Consider the following 17,995-nt stretch of genomic DNA (forward strand, 5'->3'; position numbering starts at 1 on the left):
CAAGAAAGAAAGGTGAAGAGAGCGGTTCAGCAGCAGGCCAGAGAACAGAGCAGTGTAAGAGAACCAGACACTTGCCTTGAGGGGACTGAATGAGAGTTACAGGCGAAGAAGAAAGAAAGGAATCTGAAAAAATGAAGAAAGGACAGAAGAACGGTCATCTGAGAAGAAAACCCAGCTATATCAATAACTGATTCAAATCAATATAACTTATTTCACCTTAAAAACTATAAAGGCTTAACAAAATCTACTGAAAGTATTAACATTATGCTCTTGCAATTCAATTCTTGTCACTTTAACACATGCACTTGTATTTCCTATTGAGGCAAAACCACGAAACAAAACTCACAAGTTCTCTCTGATAAAGTGTTGCTCATTTGCTATAAGTTGAAATCACAAGTACAACAACTGATTAACAGTTCATACCAGACACAGATGATCATATCTTATAATATAGTTGGTTGATAAATGGTTTAATTTTTTGCCCCTTTTCTGCTTGAACACTCCCTGCATTAGATTAGGGATGGCTAAAAACCATGTTCCAAATTATTTTGGAGGGATGTCACTGTCATGCAGAAAGACAGAATCTGGCACATCATGCATCAAGTGTGGGCCAGGTTTCGTACCAAAAACACAAAGCCATACAGCAAATATTCCAATCCTGATGAAGCCCCATATTAACGGAAGCTTCAGGTGGAGCCGAACATGTCCTAGAAGAGCTGCGTTACAAGTATCACAATCTTCAATATACTGTATGTCTGATGAATACTCAGCTGTAGAAACCCCATTTCAGACACAACAGGAACACGTTACATTTTGGAAGAAACACTGATATGCAAGTGAAAGGACCAAAAAGGTTTTATGTGGGATAAATTGACAATTTCAAAAATCAGACATTTTTAAAAAAAAGAATGCTCTGATACTATACTACTATATATTTTTTGTAACTTAGTTACAAGTTTGTTTTTTTTCTGTATTTTAGGTATTTATAACCTCTTGCACATTTATTAAGGGGAATATACTGCCAATTTTTAAGGTGACTAAATGTCTGTTATGATTACTGTCTCCTCTGACATTTTGTATCCAATTTCATGGAACACTTCAGAGTGCAACAATCATGCCTTGAGTCACAAATGGGGACATAGGATGTGCATTTCAGTTTTACTCAGCAGGCGAGGCATGTCCCTTAAGCCACTTCATCTGGAGTTACAGGCTCAGCAGGTTAAGGTTGCGGTGCCCTGAAATTTCAGCATTCCTTCTGTCATACTGATTGAGCTGGTGCCCTCTGAACACACCACACCTACTCCCTACTTCTCTCACATCAAAATCTCAATTTGTCTCCAACTAATAAGACAGGAGTGACACCATTTGCAATACTGGATGCAAGATGGGTGTGTGGTGGTGCAATGGCTAGTGCTTCTGCCTCACAGCCAGCAAGGTCTATCTATGGTTCAGTTTGACCAGGGGCCTTTCCATGTAGAGTTTGCATTTTTTTTCCCCCAACTGAGCTCATACTGTCATCCATAAATTCTCTCTCACACAAAAACGCACTTTAAGACTATATATTTACACATTCTAAATTTTAGCAATGGGCAAATGTATATATGGAAAACCATTTTTTAACATGTTCCTATTCTTATTATATTTTTCAATTATTGTTATTCTGTGCTGTCTCACAGCACAGGCCCCAGTTGGATTCCAGTTTCCGGTTTCCTCCCACAGTCCAAAAATATGCCCCAGTTGTTAACACATTCACACATCTGTGTGAACAAAAGAGTGAATGGTTGTATGTCTGTATATGGAGTCCTGCCATGGACTGGAAACCGGTCCAGGGTGAACCTGCCTCTCAGTCAATCACAGCTGGGACAGAATCCAGAATCCCCTGACTTGGAGTAAGATAAGCGGTTGATGATGGATGAATGGATGGACGATATACTGTGTTGTGGATAGTGAGTTGACTGGTTATTCTTGTTGAAAACATTTAATTGCATATGACAAATAAACCTTATACATATATGTATGTATTATTGTTTTAAATATTTAAAAATTAATAAATGTGACTTGACTTGAAAAATAAAATATACAGTGGCACCTCAGCCCCCAATCTACTGTAATGCACTTTGGCTTTGTAACACCAAAATCACTACCACTTTTCACTTTCTTGGGAGCCATAATGGCTAATTTAATGCAAAAAGCACAAAAGAGGCATATGAAAAGGAGAACAATTGACAATGTAAACAACACTGAGTACTACACATCACTGCTGCTACGCCACCACCAGCAGAGGGCCAGCGCATTTGTTTGTGTGTGTGTGTGTGTGTGTGTGTGTGTGTGTCTGTGTGTCTGTGTGTCTGTGCACCATGGCTTTGTGTTCTGAAGATGCCCCAAAAGTGTTTCCCTGTTGGAGATATTTGATACAGACATGCTATGTGTTGTTAAGTTTCTATCTCTTAAGTTTTATGGCAAATGCAATCCAGAGCACATTTCAACTTGATTTAATCTGCAACCTATTTTGTCTTTTTTATACATTTTTTTCTGTCCAAATTCTGGGGCAGATTTGTTTGGTGTGTACAATTGTTCTTTTGAAAAATGGCATTTGCTAATTGACATAATTTATGGACCAGTAAAATGTACTTGATCATTATCAAATATGATGAAAATATGATTGAAATGTGTGACAATCAAAATCCAAAGCAACAAAAAACAATCATCTTTAGAATAGTAAGAAGACAAATCAATCACATTACTTCAATCATTACTACTTAAATCACCTAGCAATGAGTTCCATAGAGCTCAGAAAGAAATAAATGCCATGCTATAAGAAATTACCTGGAATGAATAAAGAAATTAGAAATGCACTTCTGAAAATAGTCAATGAAGTTAAAAATGTTATATTTAACGCAGGTCAGCAAAGATAGGCTTGTACAAAGAAATAGGTTGACAGGGAAGGTTTTTCTCTTGAGATAGCAAAATATTTCAATCCAAACATATGATCCAAAAGCCAAACTATTTTGAAAAAGTCACAGAGCAGATCTAATGTACTGTAAATTGTCACATTCAAGTCCAGCTTCACTCAGTGGTGCTGCCTCATAAGGAAGGTCTGCTACCATACCTGCTATTACTGTGCTGAGTAGTAGGTAGGTTCATTACAAGAGCAAGGATCATACAGACTGTGTTTGGATGTTCTGAAGTCATCCAGGTCAGGGGGAATTCTTGTTGAAATCCTCTTGTCGTGGCACCTGGACTTGAATTTCTTCACTTGAAGACCTTTCACACCTCAGCAAAGAGGCTTCTTCAGTTCTAATGACCTGTGGGGAGTTTCTCAATAAATCAGTTATAGACTGATCTCATCAGATGAGGTGTGAAACATCTTCAAGTGAATAATCTAAGTCCAGTTGCCACAACAAGAAGATTTCGATAAGGGATCATCCAGACTAACCCTGCATTTCAAGTATAACCAGGTTCCAAACTACACAATTGTTTGTATAGCAGTGAAAAATCTAGAGTAACAGGATTCCTTTACATTGCAGAAAGATCAAACGTGAAGTTGCTAGTGTAAAACTCATGCTGCTTTATAATGAAATTAAATTGTCAATAAAATCCCCTTGAATTGACTACCATCGCACATCGGATTTAGTTTAAAATTGGCATGCAATTAAGAAATCTGACACATCATCTTTTACAAATACAGTTCCATCAATTATAAATAAAAAGCTCAACCTATTCTGATGCCTTTATCGGCATTTGTCTTCTTTCTGTGTTTTAAAAGATGAAAATGGCAAATTCATGCTAGCTTTTCCCTCATCAAATGTAATTACTTAAAATAAGTGATTAGTAAAACAACTGTTTTTTTTAGATACCGGACCATGTTTGTATGTACAAACTTAATGTATATTTCACTTTTTTTTTCATGAATATCCACGAAACAAAGCTCCACAATACGATATCAAAGAACGACATCCGTATTTTTAAGTGTGCCACTTCTCTGTCTCCCCTAGTGCAGTTTCTCTCAGAGAGTCGGTGGTCCGACAGCTCTGCTGTACATACAAATTGAGGAGCGCCTCGGTACCATGACAACCAAGTATAGAGAACTGGAAACTACAGCAACCACGACCACAGTAAGCCTGGGAATGGGAATTCAAATTCACAATCATTTTAGTGTCAAAAAACTATTTTTGAGAACTGTGAAAGACTGGACTTTAGTCTTCTATCTTGAGAAAGTCTTAGTCCTTTTCTTGTGGAAAAATACCTCTCTTAGTATTTGGGTAATTGTTCATGTGTTTGTGGCAGTGTTTTCTTCATGATTTTCAGGTAATGGTTGACAGTTTTCTTTAAAAGGTGGAAATGCTCTGATTCGGGGGGGGGGGGGGGGGGGCAATGATGAAATTATTCACAAAAATTTACAACAGTAGCGGTCATGATTTTCCCCTGACAATAATTAGTGATTTGACAACACTGAGTCAAATACAGTCATGGAATTATTTGAAATCTAATTTTTGTCGCCTTGCCTGATGTCATAAAGGGATTTGCATGAGTAAATTTGATCCCACAGGAAGCTGCGATGTCACAAGGATACCAAAATATGATGTAAGTTAGGCAGCCTATGAATTGGGAAGTCATGTCAATGGACACGAACCCCTGTAACATGTCACACAGTGGAGTCTGCATGGGTTAGATGAAACACAGTTACTCATGTTTGTGTATGATTTGGGCTCCAATGGCCACCACAAATTTCCTGTGGCCATCTGACATTCCAAAAAAGTGAGGGGCTCTTGGGAACCCAGTAATAATAACACCTGCTATGGAGGCATCCCTATGAGGCATCCCACAGGATGGCATCCCATCCGGTGTGCTGCATGGCATTAAACTTTGGAATGGAACACTCCTTGAGATGGATGACGTGAGAGTATCCCGGATTACATTTGCTGGGAAGTCGACAAGCCAACTTTTGGATTATCACACACTGAAACCAGCTCGATCTCACTGTAGCTGGGTCTCTACTTTTAGAGATAGGGTTTAAAAATAGAGAAACTTGGAGCTAATTCAAAGAAGCTTGGAAAATGATTTGGTTTAAAAGGAAAGCAAATGTGAACCAACAGGACAGGATTTTAAAGAAGACCAACAAAATTGTAATTGATGCCGACCTATACAGAAACACAGGGAAACACTGAGTAATAACTGTAACAATTGACTACCTTCCAATTATTTTTAAATTATATTGTTTACAATGAAAATAGAACATCTAGATAATGAGAACTTTCTCACTTCTTTCTTTTATTTGTTGCGAGCTGAAAGTTTCTAGGTCAGTGGACATTTGAGGACCTTGGGCTTTGGAATATATATATTTTTCATTTAAAGCGAGAGACAAGCAAACCAAAAAATTAATAATAAAAAAGATTAACAAATATAATTTATACATGTCAGTACTTATGTGTCTAATTTACAACTTTTTGATAAAAAAAAAAAAAAAAAAATTAATAGAAACTTGGTTTACCCTGAATTTCCCAATTCAATAAAATCAATAAAAAACGGATGACATCTCTGAACATGTATGATTAATAAATACAGATTCTTTCTCCAGTTAAGTTATACAGAAAGTGTGATTTAAATTCAGGAGCACTGAATACACACAGTTTTTAAACTGCAACTGCAATGACAACTCAACATTCCAGTTTAGCCAATGTTTAACCTAATAAGACAGTCGTACCAGTGCTGCATGGCATGGAACAAAATGCATTTGCTATATACAGACTCTTTACCAATAACGGAATACTGATGCTTAAATGTGGAAGATCACGTGTCCTGAGTGTAGTTAAAAGCTAGTCCTCTTTTAGTCAATACTTTTGTAAACAATTATTGTTGGTTTACTGTGCTGTTCAATATTCAAAAATCGTTATCATCCATATAGAGCCGAGTCAGAATAAATATCAGAATACATACATAGATACATACACGTCTGTCAATTCTGCATATTTGTACATTTTTGAGATAACATTTTGAGACGTTAACGCTGTCTGGCTTTTTGGGGGGCCCCACCCCACCACATTCATCTGGTGGCCACCCTCACATGGGGGCGAAGTGTTCAAGTTATTCACATTAAACCCAACACAGCGCTCTGAAACGTTTTCCAAACGGCTTGCACGCAATGGCTGACCGAGTCATTGAGTTCAAATCACACACTTTATCATAGCAAAGCTGCCACTCCCTTGCACAGAATAACCATCCTATCAGGCCTAGGGCAAGAACACGGCCCTTCTGTTTGAATTGTTCTCATCCAGAGTGAGTAGCCTGGAAGAAAAAAAGCAACAGAAAATTGCAACTATGATGACAGACGACAGACGTGTGTTGCCATACCGGGCGCTCTCTCGAGTGTGACTCGGCTTCTATACTGAGCACAACACTGCAAACACAAGATACAACGCCTTTGGGAGCCTCAGTTGCTCACGTATGACGCATCTGCACCGCAGAGCATCATAACGTTCACAGCTCATAATATTGCCACAAAAGTCATCCGGCCACCTCCACCAGAATGTTTAATATCACTCCGGTTAATATCTCATGAACGGCACGGCTTATTTTTTCTCATGTATAAACTCCCGTGCCAGTACTGCTATTAAGTCTAATTTGACGCGACATATAATCAAACATTAAAACATAGTAAGTTAATATGTGCTTAAATGATCAAAAATGCAGCACGGTGGCGGTCCATATGATAATAACAAAACTGGCAGATGTGAATCTTAACGTAGTGACAGCAGCTAACGAAGCAGGCATGCTCACGCTAGCTGTGTCTATCATGTTCACGCAGGTTTTCCCAATCGTCGCTGATAAAGTGCTTCAAACAGGCGCAAGCCAGTGTTGGAGGCGTCAAATCATATCGTTCTAGACAACTATAGATACTAACATTAATAATTAAGAATTAAGAAAATGCGCATTTTGCTGACTTTACCTTCGCGCATTTCTTACCGGATAGCTTTGATTCTTTGGTAGCAGAATTTTGTCCATCTGCAAACCCTTGCGAGGAGGATATCTGGGCGGACTGATTCACGGGGTCCATCGTATGGGAAGAGGCTTTCAAGCTAACCTCGCTGAGGAATGGACCAAATGGATGTCTCCGGTATTAAATGTCGTCGGACTTTGCTCACTTTTCCGTCACGGATTGGACGCAGCACTGTACGTCGACGTAATGTCCGAGCTGTGAGGCAAATGTCGCGAAGGAAGGAAAACAAGGCGTTTCACGGAGGAGGAGAAAACATGTCGTCTGCGAGGCGTTCAGTGTCTATATCTGGCCATGTAAATTCCAGTGCCAATATATCAAGTGCCTTCTTCAACCAAAATACTACGAAAAAGAGATATCGCACACATATAACTCACTGACTCGTCCCGCAAACTAACCGTGGTAACTAGAGAAGGCACATTTTGCTCATGGATTTAATTTATACGATTACGTCATTTGGTGGTTTTGAAAAAAATCTAACGGCACCTAAAAGCAGCACGTAGAATATTCTTGAACAATAATTTTCACTTAAAACTGCAGATTTGTTTTTTGAAAAGTGCCATTTGAAATTTGACCGGGAACAGGCATATAGGGATCAAAAAACTGTTGTTGAACAAAGAATAGAAGAAATAATACTGAACAATACGTAGTGCCTTCCTTTGTTCAAATTCCGACCGCTTTTAACATAGGACGACAATACTACCCTCTGTTGATGGCGTTCAGCATTTAAAATCGTATGGACTACAACTCCCGATTATTACCATACCCAACCTGCTTCTGGAGCGTGGATGTCGTGATCCTGATTGGCCACGCTGCAATTACGCATAGGTGATGACGTATTCAAACCGACTTTTGGACAGACCGATCTGCGCGGCAAAAGAAGGGGGACACAAACAAAAACATGTGGCTGAGTCAGTGAGGAAACTGGTACGTTATTTCACCACCTGTGGTCAAATTTCCCAGCGATTCAAAGTCGACGCGTTCCTATATTTTTCCATATTGTGGGAATATTGTTCGCAAGACTGCAAGTGACTAAGCGGCATCTAAGAGATACTTGTACAGCTAACTAGCGGCTCTTTAGCTTGTTAGCCGCATTCAAATACATCAGTCATTCCGCCCCTGCACATACACTGTTAACCACGTATTCCTCGCTTAAGGTCGAACCGCTTGCCTGTTTATTATTCTGTGTATTCAAATACATGAGCTGTGTTAGGGCAAACTTAGGGCAAAATTTGACAACCACGCGTTAATAGGACGTGTAGCTAAGTAAGTTAGTAAAGTTAGCTAGTTAGCAATTCGGGCTGCACGATTTGCTAGTAACCTGTTCCAGTATCCGTATTTGTGTTTTTTGTTCAACGATTGAGGGTAGCGACGACATTTGGGTGCATCGGTGAGTTTCTCAGGCCTTTCAAAGCCTCCATGTGAACTGTTTGCAGTCACAGCGCCCCGCCCACCGGTTCGCCATACAGCCCCTCTTAATTGCATTGATATAAGCCTATTACGCAACCGAGAAAACTGCGCAGTAATGGTTATAGATGTTATATAGATAAGTCTTATTTAGTTTGGATTAACACTCATTGCCTACCCGAAAAAATGACTTTACCATTAATGATTACAATGCTGGAGACGAAAATAACGAAATATGCCAGTCATTGCCATTGTTTCCTTCTAATTGAAAATGAACCACTTTTTATCAGTATAGATATTATTTATCTTGTAACCAATGTAATTTACTGTTTACTTCTCAAATGCCAGATCTACAGGGGAGGAGCCAATCAGCGAATGACTGAGGAATAATGGGTTTGCACTCAGCCCAGAAGAAGCACTTTCCCCTGCGAGGGATCGATGGCGTGGTTCAGCTGTTTGATACAGAACTTTGCAAGGCTGAACCTGACCTCGCGCTTCTCTCCCTGGTCCTGGGTTTTGTCGAGCACTTTCTGGCAGTGAACCGGGTCATCCCGATTAATGTTCCCGGCGTGCGGTTTGAACCCCTTGAGCCAGACTGTCCAAACTCTTGCTTTCCAACAGTGGAGCTCGGCATGATTTCTGCACTGTATGAGCGCTTCACTGCCCAGATCCGCGGGGCCGTGGATCTTTCCCAGTATCGGAGGATGGCCGCTGGGTCCAGCCGGGAGTTGGTGAAGAAAGTGTCAGATGTTATCTGGAACAGTCTCAGCCGCTCATACTTCAAAGACCGGGCCCACATCCAGTCCCTCTTTAGTCTCATCACTGGTATGACTGTGCTGGTTTCAGTGTGAATATAATCTCACACTGGTTTCAGTGTGAATATAATCTTTATGATAGTGTGTTAATGCAGTCTAACATATCATGACAATCAAAGACATTTTTATATTTATGTTTTTACCAGGAATCCAACAAAATAGTATCTTTTTAGAAATTGCCTATTATTTATAGAAAATAATAACAATTTTTCTGCTAGAATTGAAAAAATAAGATGACTCAATGTCAGTCTCAATGGAATTTTCCTAAATGATAGTAGGTAATTGCCACTTTTGCGGATGGGGGGCCAGATGACCACAAACAACATACAAGAATTTGGGAACAGAGCCCTTTATAGATGACAAAAAATACTTTTATTACAATCAGTTAGTTGTTCACATTACTGTGGGAGAGAGTCGTGTTTGAGTACCAAAAAAATTGCTGTTATCTTTGTTAGATAAACTTGATATTCCTTGTCAAATGTTATTGTGTTAACTCGATTTCTTCTCTTGAGTCAAGTGAAGGTGCCATGGTAAGATGTAGCAAGGATTAACCATGAACAGGATAAACTAGAATTCTCCATGGACAATGTATATTGAGATATCAGGCTGCCAGAGTATATACACTCTGATAACCTGAGTCCATGTTTTTAAATTAAAACATTAAATCTTTTAAAAGGTACCAAACTGGACAGCTCTGGGGTGGCATTTGCTGTGGTAGCTGCTTGCCAGGTGTTGGGTCTGAAGGATGTGCACCTGGCACTGTCTGAGGACCATGCTTGGGTCATTTTTGGAAAAAATGGAGAAGAGACAGCAGAAGTCACGTGGCATGGAAAGGGTAATGAAGACCGACGAGGACAAACAGTCACAACTGGAGTGAATGAAAAGGTAAGATCTGGCTCCACTCGAGTTGTAATGCACATTGCCTGCAGACTGCTTGCCATAGTCAAATTAAACTTTCACTTTGTTTCTTCAGAGCTGGCTATATCTGAAGGGCTCTTACATGAAGTGTAACCGCAACATGGAGGTGGCATTCATGGTCTGTGCCATCAACCCCTCCCTGGACCTGCATACTGACAGCTCTGAGCTCCTGCAGCTTCAGCAGGTGAAAACACAAACACTTTAAATATTTACATGCAAAACTTCCAACAACAAGATGAGTGAAGTGGTTGTGCAAGATGATTTCAATTCTGTATGTGCGGTTCCTGTAATGAGACCGAATATTTGTATTTATGCCCAAAAGCGGCCTACCCTCTAAAAATGTTTTCAGGGCCGATCAGTAAATTATTTGCTAAAGTGTCAAGGTATTTCTTTAAAAATTGAACAAAAGTCAAGAAAATAAGTCAGATTAGAGCAGACATGTTTCACCGTATACCGAATGCATTGATTTTCACGTTACCTATTTTAGTTTACTCGTCTTTCTACTCATCACACGTACATAAATGCTGACAGCTTGTTGCCGATGTTGCATTGAGCATATGGGGTTGGCTCAGTAGACTCTGTCCAAATGTTCTGAGTATGCTCTTTCCCAGTGCTAATCTCATCCAAACTGTGTCATATTTCGTGATCTCCTGACGGGCGTTGGCTCTGGGGTGGGTCGAACAGGGACAGATTGAGTTACTGCTTCAGACTAATCTATATTTGCTGTGTGTCTGAAACAGAAGCTGCTGTGGCTACTCTATGAACGAGGTGACCTTGACAGGTTAGAGAAATACATTACAAGAATACCTTTCAAACCTCTACAATTCTGTATGTCACCTTGGTTTCCATTTCGAAATCTCCTTGTATCCAGTAGTTGAAGTCTTTACCTCCTATCCTCCCTTTGCAACAGGTATCCAATGGCAATGGGTACTCTTGCAGACCTTGAAGACCAGGATCCCATCCCAGGGAAGGAGGGGCCATTGCAAATTCACCTCAAGGTGAAACAGACTCTTAGAAGGGCAGAAAGAAACAGAGTACTGTTACACTAGAGATACTTCCCGAAAACTGTTTTGTGCAACTCCAATCTTGATTTCTGTTCAAGTCACAGTAAAAAAGAGCAAACCCAAGTTATGTTACAAGTGATAAAGATACAGGAGTCTTCTGTCTATCTATCTATTTATCTATGGAAATCTCTTAGTTCAAATCATTCAGATATTGGGGTAGTTTCATGGTGATCTGTTTGGATCTCTTTTCCTTTAAGTGACAAATTGCCAATTTAACACTGGCATTTTCCAATGAATTTGAAATCACTTATAAAAACAAACTATTTCATTATTATACAGTCAGCCCAGAATTGATCTCTATATTGATTATTACATACTGTCCAGGCAGGAGTTCTGCACAATACTGTACTTGTGTTATTTCCTTTGGGAAATGTAATTGGCGTGTGTTTCCTTCATCTGTTTGGCAGGCTGTGAATTCGGCTCAGAAGCACTACAACAATGAGCATATCTACCCTTACATGTATCTGGCCGGTTTCCACTACAGACACAGGAATGTGAGGGATGCTCTCAAAGCCTGGGCTGACGCAGCACAGGTCATGCAAGAGTGAGTGCACACCAGTCTGTGCCATCTATGACTGTACAACTCCCAAGTGCTCCCTTACAGAACGGTTCTTTTAAAACCCACCTTTGCTGTAACAGTTGTTCAAATATCCCCATCAAATAGTGGGACAGAATGGGAGTTAGTTGTCATTAAAAATCTTTTACCTAAACCCAGAGTAATTAGACAGAATCAAGTGTATTATCTTCATTATATATCCATGAAAGTGCAGAAGAAAACTAAAGCTGTGACCAACTTTTTCTTTGCTCTGTCCCTTCACACTTATTTCAGCTCAGTCAAATGTCCAGACGCAAAGTTAAATTACATACAGCTTATTACCTTATTTCAACTAACTTATTTCTCTTTATTCAACATGACAACTTGACAAAAGTGATACTTTAAATGGTCGATAATTAAATAAAGGTCAAATCAATTCAGATTTTTTTCATCTATCACCAAATCAAAACACAGTTGACACTTTCCATGTCGAGCAGGTCTTGGCCACATTCCTTAAATGGATTTTCTGAAACCCCAAACCCCATATGGGCAGGCAATTTGCATGAACGCACATGCAGCTCCGGTGTTGATCAAACGCTGGGTCTTTGGGTGACCAGCAGGTGGCAGTGTGTGCTCAGCTTTTCTAAACAGACATGGCGGTCCCAGGCTTTGTGTGGTTGCACTCCTCTTAGCTTTAGAGGGTGTGGTTCTTCACTTGATCCCCCACAATGAAAGACTGCACCTAAAAATATCTCACATTCCTTCTTCATCTATTTGCTTCCTTTTCCTGCTCCCTCATTGTTCTTTATTTTTCATCTGTTTCCTTTGTGCCGCCTCTCTATTGACGGACATGTTTCATAACCGTTTTATCAGATTTGTTTTTGAGTTAACTTAGTGCTCGTTGTACTTTGTTAGTTGACGTGAAGATCATCTGCCTTGTATTCATCAGTTTTTACATTAGGTAAACCATACAACACAATGCCAAAGGTCACTTTTTATCCCCAATCTTTTACACAGCTTTTTTCTCCAATTGTGTCTGCACCGTATTTCTCTTATAATTTTGACTTACATTTTATTTGGTATCTGAAAGTCATCACACAACTTCTAATCTTGCAGCACCTTATCACAGACATGTTGTGAAGTCACTTAATCAGTAAGGTGACAATAAACCCTATTGCAAGTTGTGTTTTCTCTTCTGGCCATAAAAGTCCTTTTGTCTACCCCCGATGCTGCAGCTACAACTATTTCCGGGAAGACGAGGAGATCTACAAGGAATTCTTTGACATTGCCAATGATGTGATTCCCACTTTGCTGAAGGAGACAGCCACTTCCGCTGAGAGTCTTGGGGAAGGAGGCGAGGTGGGAGACATATCAGAAAAGGTCAGCTTTACCAAAACCCACATGCGGAACCTCCCACTATCCCGTTATTTACTGCAGGTTACATTTTTCCAAACAGTCATCTGGGCAGGGCAACATACATATACTGAATATCCCCTCGTTGGGTCATAACAATCCCAGGATGTCCACACTCAGCCGTAGATAAGTTAATGCTTTTAGTGCCATGGCAAAACTGCAAAATCAAATAAAACTGGATAATTGGACATAGATATTTTAACGTTCTGTAAGCAGTGTCCCTCAGCAACAAACTAACATTTTAATACATTTGACTGTTAATGTTAAGAATAAATACAAGACAAGAGCATAGCTGAGTTCTCATATAGTTGGGAGAACAAGTATTTGATACACTGCTGATTTTTCAGCTTTTCCTACTTGCAAAGTATGTAGAGGTCTGTAATTTTTATCATAGGTACTCTTCAACTGTGAGTGACAGAGTCTAAAACAAAAATCCAGAAAAACACATTGTATGATTTTTAAATAATTGCCTTTTATTGCATAGGTATTTGGTCACCTATCAACTAGTAAGAATTTCGGCTCTCACAGACCTATTAGTTCTTCTTTAAAAAGCCCTCCTGTTCTCCTCTCATTACCTGTATTAACTGGACCAGTTGAACATGTTACCTGTATAAAAGATACCTGTCCACAAACTCAATCAAACAATCTCCAACCTCTCTGCAATGGCCAAGAGAGCTGTGTAAGGGCATCAGGGATACAATTGTAGACCTCCATAAGGCTTGGATGGGTTACAGGACAAATAAGCTTTGTGAGAAGGCAATCATTAGAAACTGGAAGAAGTTCAAGATGACAGTCAATCTCCCTCGGTCTGGGGCACCATGCAAGATCTCACCTCACAGGGCATCAGTGATCTTGGTGAGGGATCAGCCCAGAACAACACAGCTGAACCTGGTCAATGAACTGAGGAGAGCTGGGACCACAGTCTCAAAGAAAACCATTAGTAACACACTACACTGTCATGGATTAAAATCCTGCGGCGCAAGCAAGGTCCCCCAGCTCAAGCCAGCACATGTCCAGGCCCGTATGAAGTTTGCCAATGACCATCTGGATGATCCAGAGGAGGAATGGAAGAAGGTCGTGTGGTCTGATGAGACAAAAATTGAGCAACCATTAACTCACCATTGACGAATTCAAATGTGCAGTAAAGTCTTCAAACTATGAGTTTGCTTTAAGATCACAGAGTGTGAAGTTGGTGCTTGTTATGTACCTTTTTCAACAATGCAGTTTAACATTTCCCCTCCCATTTTCCCTCTCCCTCAGGATCCACCTAAACAAGTGACAGCCCTTTCAGCCCTGCAGGACCCTGAATGCTTTGCCCACCTGCTCTGTTTCTATGATGGTATTTGCAAATGGGAGGAGGGCAGCCCCACGCCGGTGCTCCATGTCGGCTGGGCGACCTACCTAGTCCAGTCTCTGAGCCGCTTTGATGCCCAGGTGAGAGAACAGAGCGTCTGCTTTGACTGCCTAGGGCTGTCAAACGCATACTCCGTTCAGTTCAGGCTGACCTTAGTTTAAAGCAAGTCTGCGCGTCTGCATCTCCAGGTGCGGCAGAAAGTCTCCATCATCAGCAAGGAGTTGGAGTCTCAGGATGACGATGACCAGTCCAGCGAGGACCTGCGGGAGGGACGCAGGCGAGGCCCCCGCAGGGAGTCCAAGCTAGAAGACCAAAGTTCTCCCCCTCCACCTGCCCCCACCTCCCCCTCGCAGCAGGCCCCTCCAGCCAAGAAGGTGGGCGAGGGCACGGGTCGCCGTCGCTCCTACCAGAATTTGCGGGGAGGAGACACTGAAGGGAAACCCAAGTCCCCTGGCATGCCAGACATGACCTCTGCCCTCTCCTCCCAGCAGTCGGCGGGCATGCCGTCCTCAGTCACTCCGGTGGTGGCCTTCCAGAGTGAGAAGATGAAGGGCATGAAGGAGTTGCTGTGCGCAGCCAAGGTAAACTCCAGTGCCATCAAGCTGCAACTCACTGCCCAGTCTCAGGTGCAGATGAAGCGTCAGAAGACCACGACGGCTGGAGATTATTCAATGTCCTTTATGAAGCGCCAGAGGAAGTCTCTGTAAAGTGGGTTGGCTTGCTATGATACTGTACCTGGTAGCTAGAGAGCAATATCTGACCTGTTGCTAATCACCTGTCAGGTGAGAACATTCAATGTGGTTCTTGCTAATTTAGAGACAGAAACAAAGGGGTTGGAACTAGTGCTTGACAATACATCCACATATATCCAGATCTAACTGTGAGAACTCTTCAGGGATGTTTTTTTAAATTAAACTGTGATATAGAAGAGTGGGGTCTCCCATGACCATGGTCTTGTTCAAAACATTTATTTGCAAACTGTGGGGAAAAAAAAAACTATTTCACTTGTTTTAGAATTAAGAAAATGTATCTGTTACAAACTTAAACTTGACCTGAAACCAGCAGGCATTTCCCTTGAAGAAGCTCAAAAGTATTTGGAATATTTGCAGAAAGATTTTAACATGTGTATCAAATTTTCTGAAAGGGAGCAAAGGAGCCTTCAAAATTTTGTGATGTTAATTTCAGATAGAGGGATGAAGTTTACAATGGTGAGATCATGTACTTTAATGGTCAGACCTGTTTTTTTTTTTTAAATGCGACCATTGTGAGCATTTAAATTTCATTTTGCTGAGGAGACAGGTAATTTATTTGCGTCGCGGTGCTGACTCAGCCATGCATATGGAAAAGGAAGGATTTCAGTCTGTTAATTTATTTTTGACAAGCTCTAGTCTCAACCTCTCACTGATGACTGACTTTTACCATTGACTTCCATGCGTCTGAATGAAGCCAAAGTGTAAATACACTGAAGGCTTGGAAGTGAAGAACTTAGATTAGTTACTGTGTAACATGTCCAATTTTGCTCTATCAACAGCTTCTTTCTTGCTAGCTCTGTGTTGCCTTACTTTCTCTCAGTTCTTTTCTAAGTAGACGGCAGGTAGTTTAGAGATGGACTCATCTGGCATAATCTGTGATGACTAGAGGCAACTAGAAGGACCGTAGACTGTTGGTGGCTCTGCTACATCCTGTTTGCTAGTGGGCTGTGTTGTTTTTCTTGGATCTGCCAGTAATAAAGACCTGATGAAAGTTCAGCCTGGTCCCTGTTATTTTCTACTTTTCTTGGAACTTACCGCTAAGTTTTTACTTTCTCGGGCTATTTTTCATACAGGATTTTCAGGTGATTTCTTCATTTCTAGTTTTTAAAGATGATTTTAGTGTTTATCCTGACTTTTCAGGTCATTTTTTCATTTAAGAATTCTAAAAAAGGCAAATAAATTCTTTTAAAAGAAGAGCAGCATGTGGAGCGCAGTGGTTTGCTCTTCCACCTCACAGCGAGGTCACTGGTTTCTGTGTGGAGTCCCTATGTTCTCCCCATGTCTGTGGGGCTTCTCCAGGCTCCTCCTACTGTTCAAAAACATGTAGGGGGTTCACTGAGGCCCCAAATGGTGCAGACATGTGAATCAGTTAATGTCTGTGTAGCGCTGATATGTGATATGTCTCTGGGCCCTTGCGATTGTCTGGTCCCCGGTCCAGGGTGAACCCGCTTCTAGGACAGCCTCCAGCCCCCTGAGACCCTGACTGCAGGGCCCGTGGTACCCAGGAATGATAATATGGATGAATCTAAATTTTTTTTATGTTTTCTGTTTTTAAATTTCTAATGGTAAAATGAAATTAACTTCCGAGGAATTTGAGGTGAATGATGGCTGTTCAAAGTAACTTAAGTGAAACAAGAAATTTTTAAAAGTACTTTTTCCTTTTAGAATTGAGTTACTTTGAAGGTTATGCCTTCGCAGCTCTCTAAGCCTCGTATCAGGTCAGACGTGTCCCATTTGTGAAGAACAAGTGGCTCAACAGCACCCTGTCCCGGGTGCCCCATGTGACGCTACCCTCTGTGACGCCACAGTCCCACCCTCAGCGGTGGCCCGGGAGGGGAGTCCGCGTCCGAGCCTTCCTCCAGAAACCCGGCGTCTCTGACGGCAGACGGTCACCTCTGTTTTACCGCTTACCGCTTGTGCGTATTCGCGTCATCGTCCGCGTGCCAGACTCGGTTTCCCGCCGCCGGGATGAGCGGCTAGTGACGTCTGGGCATGGCGCGCATCGGGGTGTCCTTCCTCGACCCGCTGGATGACTACGAGCTCTTGTACCGTCTGGGCTGTGGCACCTACGGGGACGTGTTCAAGGTGAGAGCTGCCGCCCGACAGGGGTTGAAGGGAAATACTAAGTTAATGAAAAGTCGTCTGGGTGATGGACTGTGTGGAGACGGGGAGGTTGTGTTTCTCTCCAGAGTCTTGATGGAAAAGGGCTGAAAAATTATGTGGGGCCTTATTCATTATGCCACTATATATTGCTTAACTTCAACGTCGCGTCAGAGCAATCGTCTTTGGAACTGAACATTCCCGGTTCCTCTTAGTGTCGAAGTGTTGTTGAGCAAGAACTGAACCTAATGATTAGGCTGATGGACGGCAGCCTAAAGCTCATGGTTCATCCATGATGGGTTAATTGCAGAAAACGAATTTCACCTCGAAGTATTAATAAAGGATAATTATCATGATTGTAACATCGGGACGCAGACATCCTGTCACGTGCTGCTGCACTCAAACATCAGCCAGTGTTTAGTACAAACAGTTTTCGCAGGTTGCCGCCGGATCCCACTCTCAGTGGTTGTCTGTCTCCTCACATCCAGACCCTTAGGCTGCGTGGTTGGACTAGTCCTCCCACTGTGACGGCAGACCGTCTTTTTTTCCGTTCTTCCGCAAATGAAGTGAGTGCCACTTGATTGATCAGAGGAGTGGCTGGTAAGCTAAACGTTTCCTAGGCGTACCTGCAGGATCAGGCCCT

The 17,995-nt window shown here is 41.4% G+C and overlaps 3 protein-coding genes across 9 annotated transcripts in view; 2 read left to right on the plus strand and 1 right to left on the minus strand.

The window, feature by feature from the left end:
• rtn3 (reticulon 3) overlaps positions 1 to 7,262 on the minus strand; it is a 33,276-nt gene extending 26,014 nt beyond the window's left edge. Inside the window, exons 1-2 of one of the 2 annotated variants that reach the window (XM_086165951.1) lie at positions 6,964 to 7,206; positions 76 to 123 (exon numbers count right to left, since the gene is read on the minus strand). In XM_086165951.1, coding sequence (XP_086022077.1) covers positions 76 to 123; positions 6,964 to 7,054 — 139 coding nt within the window. In that variant the 5' untranslated portion in view covers positions 7,055 to 7,206. Of the gene's footprint in view, positions 1 to 75; positions 124 to 6,963 lie in introns of both variants that reach the window. The other variant, XM_086165952.1, reaches the window with a different exon arrangement.
• A 561-nt stretch (positions 7,263 to 7,823) lies between these two features.
• Positions 7,824 to 16,244, plus strand: men1 (multiple endocrine neoplasia I). Of its 3 annotated transcripts, none has more exons than XM_086166298.1 (11): positions 7,824 to 7,921; positions 8,750 to 9,226; positions 9,893 to 10,101; positions 10,190 to 10,318; positions 10,875 to 10,915; positions 11,045 to 11,132; positions 11,606 to 11,742; positions 12,969 to 13,113; positions 14,407 to 14,580; positions 14,689 to 14,874; positions 14,989 to 16,244. In XM_086166298.1, the coding sequence occupies exons 2-11, from the start codon at positions 8,791 to 8,793 to the stop codon at positions 15,205 to 15,207; spliced, it is 1,764 nt and encodes a 587-aa protein (XP_086022424.1). In that variant the 5' UTR covers positions 7,824 to 7,921; positions 8,750 to 8,790; the 3' UTR covers positions 15,208 to 16,244. The 3 variants fall into 3 exon arrangements, with proteins under 3 accessions (XP_086022424.1, XP_086022425.1, XP_086022423.1); XM_086166299.1 differs by having other exon boundaries at positions 14,992 to 16,244; XM_086166297.1 differs by having other exon boundaries at positions 14,689 to 15,497.
• An 873-nt stretch (positions 16,245 to 17,117) lies between these two features.
• The window catches only part of map4k2 (mitogen-activated protein kinase kinase kinase kinase 2), a 41,748-nt gene continuing 40,870 nt past the window's right edge, over positions 17,118 to 17,995 (plus strand). For all 4 annotated transcript variants that reach the window (XM_086165953.1, XM_086165956.1, XM_086165955.1 and 1 more), the window contains exon 1: positions 17,118 to 17,337. In XM_086165953.1, coding sequence (XP_086022079.1) covers positions 17,245 to 17,337 — 93 coding nt within the window. In that variant the 5' untranslated portion in view covers positions 17,118 to 17,244. The remainder of the gene's footprint in view (positions 17,338 to 17,995) is intronic.

This window comes from Fistularia commersonii, chromosome 19 (assembly GCF_037954325.1).
Source record: "Fistularia commersonii isolate RoL2024-O1a breed Wild chromosome 19, RoL_Fcom_v1.0, whole genome shotgun sequence".
Taxonomy (NCBI): Eukaryota; Metazoa; Chordata; class Actinopteri; order Syngnathiformes; family Fistulariidae; genus Fistularia; species Fistularia commersonii.